The sequence below is a fragment of the Brachyistius frenatus genome, unplaced genomic scaffold, assembly GCF_029030835.1.
Source record: "Brachyistius frenatus isolate BFR_SWC_R1_liver_20210118 unplaced genomic scaffold, ASM2903083v1 Contig_26, whole genome shotgun sequence".
Taxonomy (NCBI): domain Eukaryota; kingdom Metazoa; phylum Chordata; class Actinopteri; family Embiotocidae; genus Brachyistius; species Brachyistius frenatus.
Genome location: NW_027210625.1, coordinates 4,275,591 through 4,297,234, shown reverse-complemented (window position 1 = coordinate 4,297,234; position 21,644 = coordinate 4,275,591). Strand labels below are relative to the sequence as shown.

Genomic DNA, 21,644 nt, shown 5'->3' with positions numbered 1-21,644 from the left:
CCTACACGTACTGCAGCGACCGTTGCAATACCGACAAATGTCCGCAAGGTGGCGGTAACGCACGTAACGAGAGGAACCGCAAACCTCGTTGAAAGCCTTCCGACGAAATGTCAGCACACTAAATGACATTTGAACCATAAGTGTGAGGGCTAAAACAAATACCTCGCAGCCTTATATGTCGGTAACAAACATCCCGAAAGCGTTGCGTGCCTGCGGTGGAAGAGGATTTACACGTTCAGTGTCAAATATCCGAGTTTACCTTTTGGCAGGTGGATTTAAGTTGATTTACAGAGCCCAAGCGTTCAGTTAAGTGTCTTAAGACTTTGCTCACGCATCCTCCTATACATGTATATGTGTGTGTCTCCGTCCCGCCTGCTTCCCACTCTCACGCTGTCCGACTGGTTCGTCCTGTTAAATGTTAAATGACGTAACACACTTTGACTATGTAGCTATAATTTTTTTTCTCTCTCAAGAGGGCGGAGTGAAACCTTGTTGGTGAAGCCGGTATCGTGCATGCGGCTGCAGTAAAGGTGGATTTATTTGTCTCTGCTGTGCTGCTCACTCTTGAGCATCACTCACGTGCCACACCCATGATTACCAATATTGACAGTGAAGCCCCCCCACACGCGCATGTCCACACGGATGCTCTCTCCAGAAGGCCTCCATCCATCCACCCATCCATCCATCCATCTATATAGGTATATATCTCTCTCTCTCTATCACACGTGCGTCCTACGGTTTCTGTGTGAACTGTTAAAACAAACGCAAACTGTGCCGCTTCATTGATGAATGGTGCGTTTCGGTGAGTCACGGAGGAGCGGCGCATTAACTCATCTCGGTGTCCACGCTTGATGCGTCGAGGCCCAGCCCTTTTTTTTTTTCCCCCTCTCTTGTGCGGAGCCGAGCCGGCTTCCTGTGTTTGTGCGACGCTCAACCAAAAGCTGCGTGAAGCTGCACGGAAGCGGGCACGAGGAAAGCGGAAGACCGGCAGATTTACTTTCAGTATAAAACCACAACGAACCGTAACGGACAGGAAAAATATTCAAGTTCGTGATAAAAAGAATTAAATTAAAAAAAACTTCCTGGAAGCGCTGGCTATACAATCTAATTTTTTTTAAAGGGTTTTAAAGAAGAATTTTTTTGTGTGTGTTATTGATCCTTTATTTTTTTTATTATGTATATATATAAAAATGAGGTAGTGTATTTAAATACTCCAATTTTGACCTGCCTCGTTTTTGAAATTGTATCCTGCTATATTAGTGACATTTTTTTTTATTATTAATTTATTTTACCCCATTTATATTCGAGAAAGCGATGAAAAACTATCTCTATTTTTTTTAATTAAAAAAAAAAAATTATTATTCTATTTTGATTTTGTTCTCGCATTGCCGGCTTTTATGTTGAAATCTCCTACCGGAAGTGAGATACTGCTCGGGCTGGTTTTGACACCGAGTGGCACGAGCGAACAGGGAGCTCGCTGCTGCCACCTCAACATGGAGTAGCGAGACCCGAGCATTCACTGCAAAGAAGCGGACCCCGAAGAGAGGAATACCCGGCGGCCTCTTATTTATTTGACTCTCCCGAAGCTCCCCCCCCCCCCCCCCATCCTCTGCAAATGATTCAGGAGCCATTTTTTTGGTAAAAGCAAAGGAAAGCTCGGCTTTTATTCGAAAGATGGCGAACGACTCTCCGGCTAAAAGTCTAGTAGACATCGACTTGGCTTCGTTGCGGGTGAGTGCTGCCGAACCGAGGCGATGTTTTTTTTTTTTTTTTTTTTTTTTTTTGTGTAAATGATTATTATTTGCTCTTTTGCCGGCTTTTAGTTTACGCATATCGATATATATATATATATATATATTAAAAAAAAAAAACCCACACCGTCTGCCTCATACGAGCACGTTTCCAGCTGTTGTTCTGTGTCTCTGCTGGTTAAGTGTTGAAAATGACCGCTGAGCCACAGCGAGGTGTTGCCAGTGTCTGGGTTTCCTTTGTTCGAGATGCATTTTGGCATGTAGGGTAGACCAGGGCGCAACAGCTGGCTCACCCTGGATAATATTCGTAGGATGATTTAAAAAAAAAAAAAAAAAAAAACAACAACCAAACAATAACACAAAAACATGACTTTAAAAAAAAAAAAAAAAAAAAAATTTTTTTTTTTTATTCCAACTGAAATCCATTTGTGTGTTTTTCTTTTCAGGATCCAGCTGGGATATTTGAGCTGGTGGAGGTAGTTGGAAATGGCACCTACGGACAAGTATACAAGGTTGGTTGGAGGCGCAGTGCACGGCCTGTCCTGTTTTCACAGTGGAGACACATCTTGACCATCGTGATGGTTTTATTCCCTTTTATTTATTTATTTATTTTTTAATCAAATCCGGGTACACAGGAAGTGCCTTTTTAAAAAGAGACATCTTTTCGATGCTATTGAACCACATTACAGATGTTTACGTTGAAAGAAAACACGAAATAGCGGGTCTGAATGGGAGACTGGTGTTATTGTTAACTACTCAGCTGGGAGGTGCGTGAGCAAGGATTGAATCAGACGGTCTGCCGTCTGATGCATCACCTTTCTTGCATCACCTGCAAGGCGGCGCCTACGAAACCGTATCTGTCAGAAGACTAATCCCGCTGGCCTCGCATCTGTCCCGCAGCACATGTCACATCCTCTGTAAATCACAACTCTTTTCCGGTTCAGCGGATGGGTGTCCCACTCTCCGGGCCATCTGCTCTCGGTGTCCCGTTTCCCGGTGTGAAAATTAACATCGCGGCTGTGGAAAGACGTTGCCAAGAAGGACGAGGGAGAAGACGGCGAATGCCCGGCGTAGAAGTCAAAGATTTGTTCTTTCTGTGCGAAGCGGCGGGATGGCCTCAGATCCAAGAGGGCAGCCTTCTTGTGTTGTTGTTGTTGTTGTTGTTGTTGTTGCTGTGAAATCAGCGGAGGCTCCATTTTGTTGCCCGTTGCTAAATGGAATTTAACCACACAGCTACTACAAGTTAACCAGATATCTAGCTGTTAATAGGCTAGCCCCCTTCGGTCCCCCCACCAAAAAAAACCAACAACATCACTTTGCTTGTGCGCTAAGCAGCAAGCTAAGCTGAGTATTTAATTCTGACAGCCCACTCTGCTCCAGTGACCTGCATTCAATCCCCTAGCACACCCAGGATACCCCCCCTTTTTTTCTTCCCCTTCCTCCCTCCCTCCCTCCCTCCCTCCTCCTCCTGCCTCAGCTCACAGAGCGAACCCATCTGTGTGTGTGTGTGTGTGTGTGCGCGCACAACCACCACACCTGAGCTCAGGCCCGTGCATCGTGTCCCGGTCGCCACACGGAGGTCTGGTTCTGAGCCGTGAAATACTGCTTCTCCCTCTTTTTATTTATGAATTTATAATTGTTTTTGTCTCTTTTAATCTCTCCCTCCATTCACCGTCCAAACGCTAAATCTATTTGCGAGCGCTGCCGCGTGGGGAAATGGGGCTCGTACAAGCGAGGGCCGTCAGATTAAGCTCCGAGTTGACGCGAAGACTCGGGTCGTCGAGATGACGCGTCTCCGTCGGGGTCACGGCTCGCCGTCGCCCGACACCGAGGGCTTCGCTGCAGTCGCTTCCTGGCGATCAGCTGTCGATCGGCGCGTTGGCCGTCTCGTCAACCGGAGGGAGCACGTGCAGCGGGACTGCCGTGGTGTGAGAGGAGGCGAGGGAAGGGAGCGGTGGAGGCGGGGGGGGGGGGGGGAGTGCTGCACTGCTGCTGCAACTGGTAGAAGAGCAGCTGTCCAGTTCCAGACAGAACCTGCCCACCACTCTCACAAAGCCCAGTTTGTCTCCTCACTCTTTTGGGTCTCTCGGCTCCACAGAAAGGAGGCGTTTGTCCGCGGGGGTTTCAAAGTCCAACCGACTTGAATAATCACAGCAGGGCCCCCCCCCCCCCCCCGCCCCCCGACTGAAAACGGGGCGGAGTTTGTTCTCCCTCCGAGGCCTTTTTGCTGCTTTGTCCAGCGCTCGGTCACAGTTTGCGAGACCCTTTTAGATAACACAATGCGACCGAGCTTCTTTGATTTGTCGTGACTTTTGATTCCTTCGAGACGTTTCCCCTTTCAGTCGTTTAGTTATTTAAGGAAGGCTATCGGGAGCGGAACGTCCGGTCCGGACCTAAGTACCGAATAGGAAGTTCGTTTTGGCAATAAGAGTTGCAGTTTAATTTGCATTTATAGCTTCGTCTTTCGAACCTCGCCGTAACGCGATCGTAACGTTCCCGGTATGAATGTTTGACGACACTCGACGTTGTTCGGGAGAACATTTGCGCAGCACTCGGAGGCGGAGAAATGACCGTTTCGTCCGCCAGCGGTACCTGAACGTCGGGTGCGACGCGTTCGGCCACATTTGTAGCCCCGTTGACTTATTACGGGATCAGATGTATCCTGATTGTAATCCTAATTTTGGCCATTTTAGACTGTATCTTATAAGAATCTCTCCATATACACATATATACGTGTATATATAGCATATCAAGGGCCCGAGCTTTTCTCCGAGCCGCTGCCCCCGGGGCCACTTTACCATCAGTCACCTTCTGAACAACCAGCACAGCACTATCTCGACTGACAGCCATAATGGCAATTATGCATAGCGCATAATGGCTAAGAAGCACTTTTCAGATCGCTCGGTTTCGCTTCGAGCAGCCGGCCGATTGGAATAAAAGCCCGGATCCATAAAGAGATCGAACGCGCTCGTTTACGGATTCGCCCGGAGTGCTTCGAGCGCCGCGGTCGAACGCTTTCTGTTGAAAAACTAGGCTTTCAAGAGATCCCAAAACTTAAGTCACCACCTGCGATACGGCGTTTGTAGGAAATGAGCGGTCGCTCCAAAGTACGGCACCAGGAAGTCTGACGCACACATTTGAAGATAATGCATTTGTAGCTACGCCGCTGTAACGTACTGCTGTTTCACTCCACAAAGAGATGCGCTCTCACCGAGCCTCTCTCCCTCTGTATCTCTTGGCAGCGGACCAGCTGGCTCCGTAGACCTTCCCGTGCTTCTCTCTGGATAGAAGGATGTAAAAAAAAAAAAAATAAATAATGATAAAATAGAAAAAAGACACAATTCCTCAAACCGTTGCCGGTACGCAGGCTAGATTCCCCTCCGCTCTACAGAACGACCTTATATAGCCGGGGCCTGAGGCGCGAGTCGTAACTTGACGTTTAACGATATCGAACGCTAAAGATGGATCGGGAAGCGGCTCGTAGCGGTTCCCTGCAACTCGGCGGCTCTCGTCCTCCGTCTTTGTTTTCTCCACCACCCCGAGGGCCGGCCTCGCCCCTCCCCTCAGACTAAGAAGTCCTCGGGGGGCGAGCTACGCCGCCGCCTCCGGGGAGGGCGGCCGAGCCTCTCGTGCAATCTGTTGAATACCTGCCGGTGCCATACGGTGCTGGGCCAGACCGGTATTTAACCTCAGGGCGGGAAGTAGCAGCGACTGAAGGCTCTTTGAACGTCTGCTGTAAAATCAAGAAGAAGAAGAAGGAAAAAAAGAAAACCTAAATCCTAAATTGTTTTTAATTTGTGATTTTAATCGAACGTGTAGGTATGCTTCACTATTTGCCGGTCAAATGAATGAATACAGCACAAGTGACGACCGGTTTAGTTGCCATCGCGGGACCTCGCGGCAGTGCAGCGTCTCGCCCGTTCACCGCAATTAACGAGGCGCCCGGGAGCCCGGCTGCCGATTGGCTGCTCTCGGGTCAGAATCCGGGCGGGGGCGTCGAATGCCGCGTGCCCACGCCGCGGCTGCGGTCCCGCGTCCCGTCCCTCTTTCTCTTTTCACCCGCACGCTGCGTTGGCTCACAGGATCGGGTTGAACAGCGCGACGTGTGAAACATCTCCACCGCAAGTTAAAGCTGCGAGTGCGAGAGAGACACACACACACACACACACACACACACACAGCAACACACTCCTCTGCTCTGCATCTTTTCGATCTGACGTCCCTTTTGTCCCCGTCTCCCCCACAGTGACCCCTCTCCCTAATGGGTGTCACAAGACCGGCAACATCCCCTAACTGGACACGCCGCCTGAACAAAACTTTCTGTGTGTCTGTCTGTCTGTCTGTCTGTCTGTCTGTCTGTGTGTGTGTGTCTGTCTGTGTGTGTGTGTGTGTGTGTGTGTGTGTGTGTGTGTGTGTGTGTGTGTGTGTGTGTGTGTGTGTGTGTGTGTGTGTGTGTGTGTGTGTGTAGCTCATTGAGCCACCTCATTACTCGAGTGGTGTTGAGATGAGACACAAAGGCGCTGGCGGACGAGACAATCTCTTGTCTGTCTTTCTCCGCTCTGTAGCTCTTTTCTCCTCCGGATCACATTTCCTAAAGAAATGTCTTGGCTTTAATGGCCCAATAGGCAGCGGAAAAAAAAAATAGATCTTATAGATACACGTCGGTCTTTTTCACGGAAAGCCCATTTGTATCGGTCAGGTGTTTCTCTCATTTTTTTGACGAGTCGATTTGATTTGTACGACACCGGTACCGGGGATGAGAATATTTTCCCCGGCTTAAAAAGCTTCAAATAAGCGAGTGAAATATTTATCATTTACGGCCTTCGGTTGGTTTCGCACCCTTCAAATGTTGTTGAAATGTCGGTCGGTTCCCGTGCGGTCGTGAGGAAAAGCACGGCGAGGCGGCGAGCTGCTGCACTGCGATCAATAGACGAACGGTCCCGTCAAGGCTTTCAGTCTCGCGTTCAGCGCTCCCCGTGATTGTCGTTGCCTCTCGTCCTTCGTTTCGCCTCCGCTCATCTCGTCTCTCGTCTCTGATCGCCCCACTTCTGTCCTCACTTCTCTGGGGAGTGCTGGGGTGGAGGTGGCAGGGCCAGGGTGTGTGTGTGTGTGTGTGTGTGTGTGTGAGAATTGGGTCAGTGTGCTGGTATGCAGCAGCAGCAGCATCAGCGGTATCCCTCCCTCCCTCCCTCCCTCCCTCCTCCACGTGTGCACCAATAACATGAAAGCGAGTTTGTTTCGCACCCGCGAGGCTCGTCAGCGAGCTCGTCGGTCGCTCCGAGCACCGCGTTGCGCCGGACAGCGGGTCGAGCCGGTGAGAAAGCCAGTTGCCGAGCGCGATTGATCTTCCATTCATGCGAAAGACCCCTCCCTCGTCCACACCGTCGCTCACAATTTACGCGTCGTTTGATTAACCTGCTCATCATTTTCTGTCTTTATTCATTCGGGGGTTTTTTTTGTCAGCGAGTACGCGAAAAATCTTAATTTACCTAGAAAATTGACGACGTCTGTACCTCATTCGTCCAACCTACAATCCCGAACCGTTTACATTTAAGAAGCCGTAATCAATACAGTGTTGTGACTGATGTTCTGATTAAATAAAGTATTATATTAGCTCAATAGTAAAGTTATTGCGATACTATAATAAAAAGTCAAGATATACCGCAGCACCCAGTCATTTACAAATATGCCGCGTTGTTCGCGAACACCGGATTGAGACGGAAACAAACGTCCAGAAATCCTTTGACTACATGTTGACTTTTCCCCCTGAAGGGTAGTCGTAGCGCCGCACGCCGGGGAGCTCTGCCGTGGAGCTTCGGTGTTGTCGCCGGAGCGGCGACCTCTGGGGAGAAAGCGGAGAGGATTAAAGTCATTGTGAAGTGGCCCTCTCTCGTCCCCCTGAAAAGAGAGGGCCCCTCAGCCCGCGTGGCTTTTATTGTCATAATCCGTACAGTTTCAATTGACTACGGAACGCACCGGCTAAGATCACCGTGTCGAGAATACTTGTCACTCTTTGGCGAAACGGTCCGCGCGGCGTGTTGACACGCGTGCGTCCGGTACAGCTGCCGCGGGGATCGACAGCAGTTGTCCCGGAGAAGGAAGGAAGGGGAATACCCGAACGCCCCCCCCCCGAACGCCCACCGAGAGCGTCCCGTGTTTTATCTCCTCTACACGGTCGGAGGGAGGGGACGCAGAGAGGCCTCTGTTCGGGTCCTTTGTAAGGAGTGGCAGGAGGGTTTTCGGAGAGCAGAGCAGTCTGGGAACGTCGGAGCTTCGCAGCTCCGGGTGCCGGACGTCCTCCTCGGTAGCCAATTGTTTTGTCACCCTCGCGTTAATTGACCGTTTTGTGCACGAAATGTTCAAGAAGTAGCGAAACGCGACCATTACAAGTTGCCAGAGCTCAAGTCGGCGACTTTGGATACTCGGTTCGGTCGGATCGGCGCCCGAACCCCGAATATGTCGACTTTACAGTCACGGCAATAAACGAGCGCTCACGTCTGTTTTGTTTCCTCACAGGGACGACACGTCAAGACCGGACAGCTGGCTGCCATCAAAGTCATGGACGTCACAGAGGTAAGGCCAGACGGCGTATCGTGTCAGCGATGACGTCACAACACCGGCAGGTGCAGCAGGTGCCCCCCCCCACCACACACACACACACACACACCCCAATCCACTTATAATACGATGATGCGTAGGTCCGTGCGCCCCGACTCGCCCTCCGCCGCTCTTCCCGTAAGCGGTCGTGGCGATGAGTCAGAGTTGCACGCTCGCCCGACCGTTTTCCCGCTCGGCCTGACGCAACGCGGGGCGCGCCTTCCGGGCACGTAGGAACTTGTGGGCGACGCCGCTCGTGTCCAACGGAAATCATCTGTCACACGCAGATTCACCGACAGGTAAACCCGTTAGACCGTATCGGGCGGGGAAAAAAAAAAAAAACTCTGGACTGCCGGTGTCTTTTTGTATTTGTCCGCAATCTGTATCTCCGTAGCGCGGCGCTGACTGATTGTGTCCCGGGCGCTCGCTCCTGAGAGAAGCACCCGCTCGCAGACGTCCCAGACGGCTATGGCGGCAGACGTCGCCTTGAAGCGAAGCTGCGTTTTTACGACCTAGACCTCACGCGGGTTTCTTTAAAGCCGGTTCGGCCGATTATCGAACACTATTGAAACCGCGACTCGCAGCTTTCCGTCCTCTGACTTCACCTTGAATTTGAGGCCGCTCTTTGTTCAGTCGCAGAGTCGTAGCGGGAGATACGACCCGATTAGGGCTGAAACAATTCACTTGAAGCGAGTTATAGTCGGTTGTTTCTATGCTTTGTATCTTTGAGCGTAAAGCGTGCCTTTTAAAAAAAAAAAAAAAAAAAAAAGTATTTTTTAAAATTCTTTTTATAAGTGACCCAGTACCGCAGATTAATAACATGTTCTGCGTTCGAGTACATATTGTTTTCCCTCATCTCCTCGGTGCTTTTTTTGACCAAAGCCCCTCTCTCTCTCCCCCCCTCCCTCTCTCTCTCCCCCTCCCTCTCTGACACACATCACCATATGATTGTCTGCCGTCCTCTCACCATGTGACTTGTGGCAGCGAGGCTTTCACAGTCGGGAGTGTGATAATCCAACAGCTGCGCAGCAGAGAGGAGGAGGAGGAGGAGGAGGAGGAGGGGGGTGGGGGTGTGGATGGGGAAGGGGGGGGGTCGGAGGCTCACAACAGAAAGGCTTACGTCAACTCAAAACGAGTCATGCAGCAGCATTACGGATGACTGCCATTTTACTTGATGTTTGCACGGTGAACACAGCGTCTCCCTTGTTAAAGGAGCGCGCTACATTTCAGTGCTGTGCAGCCGCGTTGTATAAAATAATGTTCATTTTATGACGCGAACCCCCACATATCGCATCATGCGGGGGGAAGATGGGGGGGGGTAACGCTGCCGCCTATAGGAGAGGCCGTGAAATGACCAAGCACTCGCAGGCTGCTCTCTGCGCGTGTTCAATTAGTGTGTCGCGGTTAATCGATGCGAAGTCGCTATTGGGTGCAAGCGGGGACTTTGCGCCGCGGCTAGGTCCGACCTTTGGTTTTTGTGAAGAAGCGTCAGCGGACGGGTCGCTTCCTGAAGGTCATTTCCGGCAGAGATGAAACGCGGCGCGATTGCCACGTCCGCTCGCCGATTTTCATCGACCCTCTGCCGAGTCGTAACTCTCTTCCACTTTACTGTAAATGGCGTTCCAGGCTTCCTTTCCACTCTGAAGAAGGTTGAATCGGGACGATATTAGGAGGACACTAACGTACACGTTACACCTACACCTACCCTGTACACCTACCCGACGTACCTAACTCGCAACGCGATTCACTCGGGCGTCACGAATCCTTAAACAAAGGGGCCGTCGCCGGGACCCCTACCGCATCGTTACGACCGCACGGTCGTAATTGTGTTTTCTCATAAGGATTTTCCAGACCTCTTTTTAACTTTTGTTCGTTCGCGCGCGTGTGCGTGTGTGTTTTGTCTGTCTAGGATGAAGAGGAGGAAATTAAACTGGAGATCAATATGCTCAAGAAGTATTCCCACCACAGAAACATAGCCACCTACTACGGGGCTTTCATCAAGAAGAGCCCTCCGGGACACGACGACCAGCTCTGGGTAAGTCCTCAAATCCATCCGAGGGGCGAAGGAAATGAAGTTTGAGGGGGAAAAATGTAAACCGGGCAAAAATATGTAGCAGCTTTGCTCATTACCAGCTTCCTGTTTTATATTCCTTTAAGCTCTGTGATATTTCCAATTTGTCCCTTTTCCCCGAGCTGAGATGTTTTTTTGATTGTCCGGTCAGATATCGGAGGCTTTTTTTTTTTTTTTTTTTTTTCCCTCTTTCCTTCCTTCCTTCTTTCCTTCCTTCCTTCCTTCCTGATTATTGACATGTGTCTGCTTCCCAGCTGGTGATGGAGTTCTGTGGTGCCGGATCCATCACGGACCTGGTGAAGAACACCAAGGGGAACCAGCTGAAGGAAGACTGGATCGCATACATCTCCAGAGAGATCCTCAGAGTGAGTTCATTCTCCTCTCCTCTCCTCTCCTCTCCTCTCCTCTCCTCTCCTCTCCTCTCCTCTCCTCTCCTCTCCTCTCCTCTCCTCTCCTCTCCTCTCCTCTCCATCACTAACGTCTCTCCACCCTCCTCAGGGTCTGGCCCACTTGCACGCCCACCACGTCATCCACCGTGACATCAAAGGCCAGAACGTCCTGTTGACCGAGAACGCCGAAGTTAAACTGGGTGAGCGACGGTTTTAACGCGTCCGATAACAAGCGGCCGAAGATCCGCCGTCACCGCACGCCGCGTGACTTTGGATCCCGGCCGAAAGTCGAGCGATAGCGATCGATTAGGAAAAGCGAAAGGCACATTTTTCAGCCCTCCGTCGACACTTTTCACTCTTTCTTTTCTCTCTCTTTCTCTCTCTCCAGTGGACTTTGGTGTGAGCGCTCAGCTGGACCGGACGGTGGGGAGGAGAAACACCTTCATCGGGACCCCTTACTGGATGGCCCCGGAGGTCATCGCCTGCGACGAGAACCCGGACGCGACGTACGACTACAGAGTAAGGTTCTCCGAATCGGACGTTGCGATTATGTGAAGCGAGCGCGTGTTACGCCTCGATGTGTCTGGCCGTGGGTTTGCTGAACTGGAGTCTCGTCTTGCAGAGCGACCTGTGGTCCTGCGGCATCACGGCGATCGAGATGGCCGAAGGAGCGCCGCGTGAGTTTCCGTCCCCGCTGGCGTTTTGGTTTTTCTTCCGTGTGCCGAATCCTTGGTGACTTTGTGACTGTTTTCGCAGCTCTTTGCGACATGCACCCGATGCGTGCGCTCTTCCTCATTCCGAGAAACCCTCCTCCTCGGCTCAAGTCCAAAAAATGGTGAGTGCCGAGGCCGAAAGGACGCTTTTCCGATCCTCGTCTGTACCCCTAAAAGATCCCGACGCGTAAAGCGAGCCCGGGATATCGGGCGTATCGATTTCGCGCGGAGGCTTAAATGCGAGAGCTCGGCCTTTCCTCCGCGCTTCGCCGCGGAGCCGAACGTCCGCGGCACACCCGCTCCGGCGGGCTCGAGCTCGGCCTCCGCCGGCACTCGCGCGCCGCAGAAATAACTCTTCTTTTTCTCGTTGTCCTTTATAGCCGGCTCGAGGTCTCGGAGGAATCGGGGTTTAGGATTGTCTTTCAAACGGAAAGCGCAGAAAGCGGAGTCGCGGTTTCAAATTGAAAAGAATTAAAGCGTTAAATAAATTAATTAAAGTTAATTAAACCCGACGCCGATGAGGGTTTCACCGCCACTTTAGAGCGAGAAACCGGAGGCCGTCGTGACGCCGCGGAGGGTTTCGGAGGGGGGCGGGGTGGGGGGCCAAAGGGTGGGTGGAGGAGCGGCGTCGCAGAAATGCGGGGTTTTACTCGGGATCCCGGGACGCGCTCCGACCTCGAGCGGCCGAAACGTTATTCCGGCTCCCGCCGTCTCCTTTTAACGCTCCCGTCTCCTCCGTAACCGCTGCAGGTCCAAGAAGTTTTTCAGCTTCATCGAGGGCTGCCTGGTGAAGAACTACACGCAGCGCCCGCCGACCGAGCAGCTGCTGAAACACCCGTTCATTCGAGACCAGCCCAACGAAAGGCAAGTCCGCATACAGCTCAAAGACCACATCGACCGGACCAAGAAGAAGAGGGGCGAGAAGGGTGCGTCCGTCTCTGCGTTTTCTCTCTCCGAAGGACGTTCGGTACGCGTATCCGGTCCGTAGCCGTCGTGAGCGATTCTAAGGCGCCCGCGTTTGTCATTTTTTGCACGTGCAGATGAGACGGAGTACGAGTACAGCGGCAGCGAGGAGGAGGAGGAGGACCCTCCGGAGCAGGAAGGAGAGCCCAGGTACGGACGAACGCTCGCGCCGCTTCCCGAAAACCGATCGTCCGAAGGCATCCGGAAGGAAACTGTAACGTTCTGTCCCGATCCCTCTCCTCCTCCCTCTCCTCCTCCTCTCTCTCCTCCTCCTCCAGCTCCATCGTCAACGTGCCCGGCGAGTCCACGCTGCGCCGCGACTTCATCCGCCTGCAGCAGGAGAACAAGGAGCGGTCGGAGGCGCTCCGTCACCAGCAACTCCTCCAGGAGCAGCAACTCCGCGAGCAAGAGGAGTACAAGCGGCAACTGCTGGCCGAGAGGCAAAAGCGCATCGAGCAACAGAAGGAGCAGAGGAGGCGGCTGGAGGAGGTAGGGTCCACGCCGTCGCGCAGCTCTCGGAGAGAAGCCGCCCCGTCGGGGTAAACCCGTAACGTCTCTCGACTCGCTTTCCGCCCCGCAGCAACAGCGACGCGAACGGGAGATGAGGAGGCAGCAGGAGCGCGAGCAGCGTCGCCGCGAGCAAGAGGACAAGAGGCGCGTCGAGGAGCTGGATCGGCGGCGTAAAGAGGAGGAGGAACGCCGCCAGGACGAGAAGAGGAGGAACGATCGCGAGCAGGTCGGTTTCTCGCGGCCCGGGTCGCCCGTACATCCCGCTCCGCTCGCCGCGTTTCTAACCTGGCTCGTTTCCCCCCGCTTCTCCCCGCCCACAGGAGTACATCAGGCGTCAGCTGGAGGAGGAGCAGAGACACCTGGAGATGCTGCAGGAGCAGCTGCTCCGCGAGCAGGCCACGCTGCTGGTCAGTCGCGCGCACGCACGCACACACATTCCACCTCCTCGATATATCGGCGCCCTCGGCGCGAGTTACGGAGATCTTGAAAGAAACGGTCGACGTAGTTCGGGACGGCGCGTTCGGACTTTAGTCGGAGTCGCTCGGATGTCGTCGGAGTCTTTTAAAGTACGACGTCGAGGAAGGCTTTCGAAGTCATCGGTAAACGTTCCGCGGCGTCGTCTGAGTTTCGTTCGGACCTTCGACGCCTTTACGCGACAAAGAAAAGAGAGATGTCGTTTCTCGGCCTCGCCCGCCTTCTCGTGTCTTCGGGGAGGGCCGGCGCACCGGCGGTTTCGAGCAATGGTCGGGAAGTGATTTTTTTTTTTTTTTTTTTTTTCGATTCCGCATCGCGTGTCGTCCTCGTCGCTAATATTGAAACGCGGGAGTAAAAAGATAAGAGTCTGCGCATTTGGAAGGTAGCGGTTGACACGGCGGAGCGGACTCTGCGGCTCTACCGCTAAAGCGACGATGAAATATCTATCCGTCGTTGTCATTTTCACTTTAAGCGGGCGGAACGAGAGAAAGACGCCGTCGTTCGTCGGAGAGACGCAGTTAGCGGTTTTGTCCTTCGAGTAAAGGGCCGACGGCGCGAGGCGTTTCTCTTCGTCTCAGACGGTCGACCTGAAAACGAAAACAAATCTTCAGCGCGCGGCCGCCGTGACTCTCCACGCACGCGAGACGGGCCTCGAGCGCGTTTAATATCACGGTCGTCGGCGCCTTTTCATCGCCGTCGGTCGGACGTGATATTTTGCGGATTCCTCGGGGGGCCGTAACGCTAGAAAATACGAGGAGTCGGGAACCGTTTAGAATCGGGATAGAAAATACGCCGCGAGCGTTCCGGCCGTCGGTTCCCTCCTACTGGATTTTCTCCATTTAGAGTTCAAACGCGCAACTGTTTTTTCCCCCGACCCTCATCCCGTCTTTGTCCTCCACGCCTCTCTCCTCCTTCCTCTCTCCTCTCTCCTCCCTCCTCCCAGGCTGACGAGAGGTACCGTAAGAACATTCAGGGCTCCCCTCAGATCGCCCCTCCTACCAAGCAGCCCCCGCTGCCTCCCCGCTCCACTGAACCGTTCTCCAACGGCGGCTCCTCCGAGGCCTCCGCCGCGCACCGGCCCGCGGAGCTTCAGGTAACTCGCCCCGCTGCTCCACAGCCCTTACCTCCTCCTCTTCCTCCTCCTCCTCCTCCTCCTCCTCCTCTTCCTCCGCTCACTCCTCTCACTCTCTTCCTTCCTCACTGCCGATTAGAAATCAGGTCTTTTAATACCAAACCCGGACGACAAATCAGAGCGAAACACGTCGTTGTCGTGTGTCGTTCACGCGTGTATATATCTGAGCACATGTATGTGAAAAGCCATCTTCCCTCATGTCTCACTGTGTTGTCTGCTTGTTCCACCTCCATCCCTCCCTCCCTCCCTCCCTCCCTCCTCCTCCTCTTACCCCACCCCCTCCTTCACCCCGTAAAACGTCCAGCGGGCCCACCTGGCCGCTCTAAAGAGCAGCAACAGCGCCTCCCCCTCTCCTCCTCCTCCTCCTCCTCCTCCTCCTCCTCTTGTGGTCTCTCGCTCCCAGTCTTTCAGCGAGTCCGGTGGTGTGACCTCTAACTTTGCACAACTTCACCTGCGCTCCCAGGACCCCCACCATCACCACCACCACCACCACCACCCATCGCCCGCACGCACAGACCCCCAACCCCAACCTCCCCTCCACCACCACCCTCAGGCCCAGGCTCGGCTCGAACAGCGGGCCGGCGGCGAGGAGGTCCCTCCCAAGGTAAGGAGCCGCCGCGGGCCGCCCCTCTCCCCGCCCCGTCCCGTCCTCCACCCTCTCCTCCGTCACTCTCTCCGCTCGTCGTGCTGTCGGGCCTCCGCCCGCCCGCGTTCGGTCTCCTTTGTTAACGTCGAAGGCGACGTCGCGAACACCTTTTTCTAGAGCGTAGGTTCGGGAACTTTGGACGCGAACGTTTCTCCGATCCAAACCGTCGAGGACTCTGGGCTAAACGGTGCCGTCGGCAGTAAACGCGGCTTTACCGGATCTCGGCGAACACGACGCTCTTCTCGGGTGTCTTTCCGTGATCTTTTGTCCTTCGCGGCATCGTATCCTCGTCGTATTTTTCCGTCGACGCGGGAAGGGAAGGGAAGGGAAAGCTCCCGCGTCGACGATTACGGAGCCGAACGTCCTAAAAACGCATCCGCGTACCGAAACTGAATGTCGGAGGTGCGTTTTGGGAACATTGTCGTTTGTCGTTCGGGTGTCGGTTCAGTAGAATCGCGTAACGTCGTCTCGTCTCGTCTCCTCCAGGTACCGGTGAGGACGACATCCAGGTCTCCGGTTCTGTCGCGCAGAGAGTCCCCGCTGCCGTCGCAGCCCGGCAACCAGGGCGGACAGAGGAACGCCGGCGGGTGAGCGAACGGACGTCTTTGTTCGGCGGCGGTCGAAAGGGGCCGAGAGTTAGCGGAAGGTCCGGCGCCCCGCCGAGACGTTTTGTTAAATGTGCCGTTGTTCTCCGTGACAGTAACGCGGAGCAGCGCCCGCTGTGGGACCGGGTGGAGAAGCTGCAGTCTCGGCCGGGCAGCGGCAGCTCCTCCGGCTCCTCCGACCCCGGCGCCCAGGCCGGTCCGGGAGAGCGCTTCAGGCCACGCCGCGAGTCCCCCGGTACTGTATTCGGCCGCATTCGGCCCACCGCTCGTCATCGCAACGCTGTCGCTCAAACGCGACGCCGGGCTGTCCGCTCGCGCCCTTTGAAGTTTTGTGCCGTTTTTCGAGGGGAGATCCTTCGAGAGGCCGGCTCTCCCGTCGGCCCCTCGCTCACGCCGTTTCCTTTTGTTTCCACAAAGCTTCCTCTAAATCCGAAGGATCGCCTCTCCAGCGGCCTGAAAACGTCCCCAAAAAACAAGACGAAAAGAACCCGGCCAGGCCGACTCGACCAGCCGTAAGTCTCTCTCTCTCTCTCTCTCCCCTACTAAAGTCGTACGCTCGCGAGCGGTTGAAAACCGGCGGTTCCTAGTTTCTCGTATCGTCCGCTATTCTGAATATCGAACTGCCCGGGGTGCGAAAGTGCTCAGGGCGATGCATTTAAGCCTCTTCAACGAGACGATGTAATGTCACCTCTACGCTCGCGCCGCCGCCCCGCTCGCGGCATCAAAGGTTCGCTCCTTTGCGGGGATTAACGCGGTATTTGTTTTCCCGCCCGCGACGTCATCGCCTCCCCGCCTCTACGAGCGCATCGCTCGCCGGATCGCGACCGAACGCAAACGCGTTCTCCTCCGGCCTCCGCGCGCTCGTCAGAGTAGCTCCCGATCTCACCCGGCTTCGTCGCGGGATAAACCGCGGCCCGTTTGCCTTCGTCGAACGCGTCGTGGAAGCGGGACGCGGAAAGGGGCTCGTTAGCGATCCGACGACTCGAGTTTCCAAACGACGCGTTACTTAGCCGGCCGGGATCCGAGCCGACGTCGAGCGAGGTGTCGAACGGACCTTCTTTTTTTTTTCGTCTTTCCTTCGGCTGGCGATACTCTGGCTCGGGGCGAAGTCGCTGACCCGAACGCGGGCGTTCGGTCAGAGAAGAGGCTCCCCCCGGGATAAAAAAATAAACGACTACACGTAGCCGGGGATCCGAGCGAGGAAAGACCCGATCGGATCTCCGGGAGTCGGCGCGAAGCGAGAAGGCGGTCGCTCCGAGGCCCCTATCCTCGGACGGGCTGCCTCTCGTATTCGTAAGCGGTTCACCCCGTTTCAATTTGGTCCGTAATAGGGGGAAAAAAGAAACCCGCCGAACGTCGCTCTGAGTTTTTCCAAATAAAAGTCAAACGTCGAGTGTTTCTCAGAGTCGTCGCCTGTCGCTCTCAGGACCTGACCGCTCTGGCCAAGGAGCTCCGCGCCGCGGACGACGCGCGGCCTCCCCACAAGGTGACCGACTACTCCTCCTCGAGCGAGGAGTCGGGCACCACCGACGAAGACGACGACGAGGAGGTGGACCAGGAGGCGGGAGAGGAGTCCACCTCGGGAGCCGAGGAGTCCAGAGCCGGGTAGGTATCCGCGGTCCCCGTCGGATAATGAGAAATATTGAGCCGGAACGAGCGCCGGCGGCGGCTTCGCGCCCGTCGAGGCCGCCGCACGGCTTCTCCGCACGGCTTCTCCGCACGGCCGCTAACACCGGTCCGGTTACGGGGACGTCAGATATTCCCGTGGCTTCTACAGGAGGCCGAGCGACGGAGAGACGGAGTCCGCGAAGACCACGACGGCGGAAGACTCGGAGAGCGAGCGAGCGACGACGCCCTCCAAGGACGGCACGCCGGTCATCAGACAGGTACGAAAGCGGCGTGCGGGAATGTCATTTTCCCGCCGTCCGTCCCGGCGTTTATGTCCTCGTCCTCCGTTACGGGTCCGCGCGTCACCGTTCCGTTCGACGGACTTCCCGCGCGACCGTTGGCTTTTACGGATACGTCGCGTCGTCGTAGCTCGTGCGTATCGGTAGATATAACGCAGATAAAAGGAACGCGGCGTGCGACGAAACGGGAGCGAACGATGACGGGAAGCGGTCGAACGTACAGCTCCTCCTTCTCTCCGCCCGCTCGCCGGAGCCCAAAGCGTGCCCGTTCTCGCTTCCGGAGCGCAGCTGACACAAAGCGGTCGGTCGGTCGGTCGGTCGGTCCGTCGTTGTCCTCCTCCTCCTCCTCGCCCGGCTCCGGTCGCGGCCGGCTCCCTGAGAAAAACGGCTTCGCCGGCCGCGTACGCCGCTTATCCAGCAGAGCCATCGCTCCTCTTCCCCCTCCTTCCCTTCGTCACGTAGCCACAACGCCGTAGAGATACGTCGCCCTCGACCCGCCGAGGCGAACGACCGAGGAACGGACGGCCGCGGAGCGTCGTCCGCAAATGTTTGTCGGTCTAGCGAGTTGACGACGGCGAAGAATTTACAGCGCGGCGACGATAACCGTCAGCTTTTCATCTCCTCCTCGGCCGGGTCAAATAAATCATTTGCAAATGCTGCTCGTTTCAAAGTATTCGGGTTCACGTCGGCCTCCCGAGTCCGTACGCGCCAACCGTCCCGTCCTCGACGGTGAGTCCGAGCCTCTCTGCGTCCTTTCCCTCCTCTCCCTCCTCCCCCTGCCCCCCCCCCCCCCCCCTTCTCCCCGACTCGGCCGACACCCGGTTCGAATCTCCTGAGCTGCCGCAACCTCTCTTCTCCTTTCCTCCGCCTTGCGCCGCTTAACACCGGTGCCGCCCGGCGGTAGAACTTAAACCTTAGCACGTCGGGAGTCGCTACGAAGAAGCGCGCTCGAAGTCGCCGCGGCCGCGCCCGGGGCGACGGCGGTTCTTAGACGCGACGATCCTCGCGCGCGTACGTCCCAGGAGCGGCGCGACACGTACGTCGGAAACGACACGCGTCCCGGGCGGCGGAGTTCCGACCCTCTTTTGTCTTCACTACGAGCAGCTTCTTCCTCTAACAATTGACAGCAGCCCGCGTTCGGGATCGTCTCTCGTTTCCCTACGCGCCTCTCGCTCGCTTCAAAACAACTAACGTCACCGCGCGTCACCTTTAACGCGCCGTTTCAACTTTGCCATCCCGGCTCGTTCGGGCGGTTAAAAAAAAAAACACATCCGGACGGAACGCGGTTAAGCCGAGCGCCTGCTTTCCGAGCGGCCGGCGGCGGTCGGGCTTCATTCGTTTCATTAGAGACGGACGGACTCGGGTCTAGGTCTTTTCGGCGTCCGCGCCGCATCGGTCTCTAAACGTCCGATATGTCCCGTCACTCCCAGTCGGAGAGCAACTCCGCGTCCAAGCACAAGTCTTCCTCTTCGTTCACGCCCTTCATCGACCCGCGCCTGCTCCAGGTGTCTCCGTCCGGCGGCGGCTCCCTCAACAACACGGGTGAGTGGACAACCGCGAGGACAGCTCTGAGTTTTCTTAACGGCGTGCCGACACCGGGCCTCACGCGGGCCCCTTCCTCCGTTTCTCCCCCTCCCCTCCAGCGGCATTCGGGCAAGACGGGCGGCCGGCGGACCCGCCGAGGTCCGACCCGTCCCGCAAAGGCTCGGTGGTCAACGTCAACCCGGTCAACACGCGTCCGCCGAGCGACACCCCGGAGATCCGCAAGTACAAGAAGAGGTTCAACTCGGAGATCCTGTGCGCGGCGCTCTGGGGTAAGTAGCCGACCGGAGGACGAGGAGCAGGAGGAGGAGGAGGAGGAGCGGTCGCGCGCTCGCCGAGGCGTCCGGGCGTAAGACGCGTGTTTCTCTGCTCCAGGAGTGAATCTGCTGGTGGGGACGGAGAGCGGCCTGATGCTGCTGGACCGAAGCGGTCAGGGGAAGGTGTACCCGCTGATCAACCGACGACGCGTCCAGCAGATGGACGTCCTGGAGGGACTCAACGTCCTGGTCACTATATCGGGTAAGCCGCGCGCGCTGACCGCGGAGCTCGGCCTCCGCCTCCGGCGGCGCCTCGACAGCGTTACCGACGCGTCTTTCCCTCGCAGGTAAAAAGAACAAGCTGCGAGTGTATTACCTGTCGTGGCTGAGGAACAAGATTTTGCACAACGACCCCGAGGTGGAGAAGAAGCAGGGCTGGGTGAACGTGGGCGACCTGGAGGGCTGCGTCCACTACAAAGTCGGTACGTTTCCCCGCCGGTCCGAGCCTCCCGGAGCCGGAGTCGGACCGGAGTTTAACGGCCGCTCGGCCTCTCCCTCTTTGTTTTTTCTTCCAGTGAAGTACGAGAGGATCAAGTTCCTGGTGCTGGCCTTGAGGAGCGCCGTGGAGGTGTACGCCTGGGCGCCCAAACCCTACCACAAGTTCATGGCCTTTAAGGTGAGCCGACCCGCCACGACCCTCTAGCCGTCGCCGCCGGTTCGCCCCGATAACTCTTTTTGTCCTCGGTCGGCTCCAGTCCTTCGGCGACCTGGCGCACAAGCCTCTGCTGGTGGACCTGACGGTGGAAGAAGGTCAGAGGTTAAAGATCATCTACGGCTCCCGCTCGGGCTTCCACGCCGTGGACGTGGACTCGGGCGCCGTCTACGACATCTACCTGCCCACGCACGTGAGTGCCGTCCGACCGCGGCTCGTTTACGGCGCCGGCCTTTACTCTGGCGACTCCTCTCCTCCCCTCTCCTCTCCTCCCTCAGATCCAGACCAGCATCCAGTGCCACGCCGTCATCATCCTGCCCAACACGGACGGCATCGAGCTGCTGGTGTGCTACGAGGACGAGGGCGTCTACGTCAACACCTACGGGCGCATCACCAAGGACGTGGTGCTGCAGTGGGGAGAGATGCCGACTTCAGTGGGTAAGCGGCGAGATCCGACTCGTTTTTGCGTTTAAAAAAAATAAATATTTATGTATTTATTTATGTATTACAATAAACGCGTGTGTCCGCGCAGCCTACATTAGGTCCAACCAGATCATGGGCTGGGGCGAGAAGGCCATAGAGATCCGCTCCGTGGAGACGGGCCACCTGGACGGCGTCTTCATGCACAAGAGAGCCCAGAGACTCAAGTTCCTCTGCGAGAGGAACGACAAGGTGAGCGCGAAACGGGCGACGGAAGAAACGCCGAGGCTGTAAAAGTGGAATATTTACATAAATACAAACGTAGCCGTAAAGGCGAACGAAAGTAACGAGTTGACGGCGAGCGCCGGCAGCCCGCAGTTAATACGTTCTTTCTCTTTGCGGCCGGTCCTCCAGGTCTTCTTTGCCTCCGTGCGCCCCGGAGGCGCCAGCCAGGTGTACTTCATGACCCTGGGCCGCTCCTCCCTCATGAGCTGGTAGGCGACGCCCTCCGACGTCAGCCGCCGCGCCGAAAGCGTCGACCGAACAGACGCGACGATTGCGACCGACGACGAAGGAGATGAGAAGAAGAGAAGCGCCCGAGCCGGAGAAGGCGGACTCCCGAACGACGGACGGGACCGGACTCGGCGCCGATCCCCTTCTCCTCTTCCGCCGAGCTCGACGAGGGGCCGCGCTCGGTCCCGTCCGTCCGGGCGACTCCCGGTTCCGCCCGCCGCGGTAAGATTTCCACGTCGAGCGTCGCGAACGCGGCGGTTCTCCTCCGACGAAACGACGCTCGACGTTTAAATCCGCCTCCGCGTCTTCACTTTAGCCGAACGATTTGCCTTAGAGCGAAGACTTACGAAGGGACGTCGTCGACGTGTCCGCTAAACGCGGGGCGCCGGATGTCGGCCCGTACGTACCGAGGGCCTTCGGACTTCTCCGCGCTCCTTTTACC

At 55.9% G+C, this 21,644-nt stretch overlaps 1 protein-coding gene across 6 annotated transcripts; it reads left to right on the top strand.

Annotated features, from left to right (window-relative positions):
- The first annotated feature begins 1,432 nt into the window (after positions 1–1,432).
- Positions 1,433–21,321, top strand: LOC138620808 (mitogen-activated protein kinase kinase kinase kinase 4-like). 6 transcript variants are annotated; one of them, XM_069698355.1, is made up of 30 exons: positions 1,435–1,731; positions 2,198–2,263; positions 8,268–8,324; positions 10,258–10,383; positions 10,674–10,784; positions 10,918–11,008; positions 11,197–11,327; positions 11,431–11,485; positions 11,565–11,643; positions 12,272–12,447; positions 12,562–12,634; positions 12,763–12,973; positions 13,065–13,220; positions 13,315–13,401; positions 14,412–14,561; positions 14,905–15,204; positions 15,733–15,833; positions 15,947–16,086; positions 16,269–16,363; positions 17,278–17,456; positions 17,629–17,737; positions 19,189–19,300; positions 19,402–19,572; positions 19,676–19,819; positions 19,905–20,039; positions 20,133–20,233; positions 20,313–20,462; positions 20,548–20,707; positions 20,802–20,941; positions 21,104–21,321. In XM_069698355.1, the coding sequence occupies exons 1-30, from the start codon at positions 1,675–1,677 to the stop codon at positions 21,185–21,187; spliced, it is 3,747 nt and encodes a 1,248-aa protein (XP_069554456.1). In that variant the 5' UTR covers positions 1,435–1,674; the 3' UTR covers positions 21,188–21,321. The 6 variants fall into 6 exon arrangements, with proteins under 6 accessions (XP_069554452.1, XP_069554454.1, XP_069554453.1 ...); XM_069698350.1 differs by having other exon boundaries at positions 17,608–17,737; XM_069698351.1 differs by lacking the exons at positions 17,629–17,737; positions 19,905–20,039; positions 20,133–20,233; ... (2 more) ...; positions 20,802–20,941; positions 21,104–21,321 and having other exon boundaries at positions 1,433–1,731; positions 19,676–19,767.
- Positions 21,322–21,644: the final 323 nt, after the last annotated feature.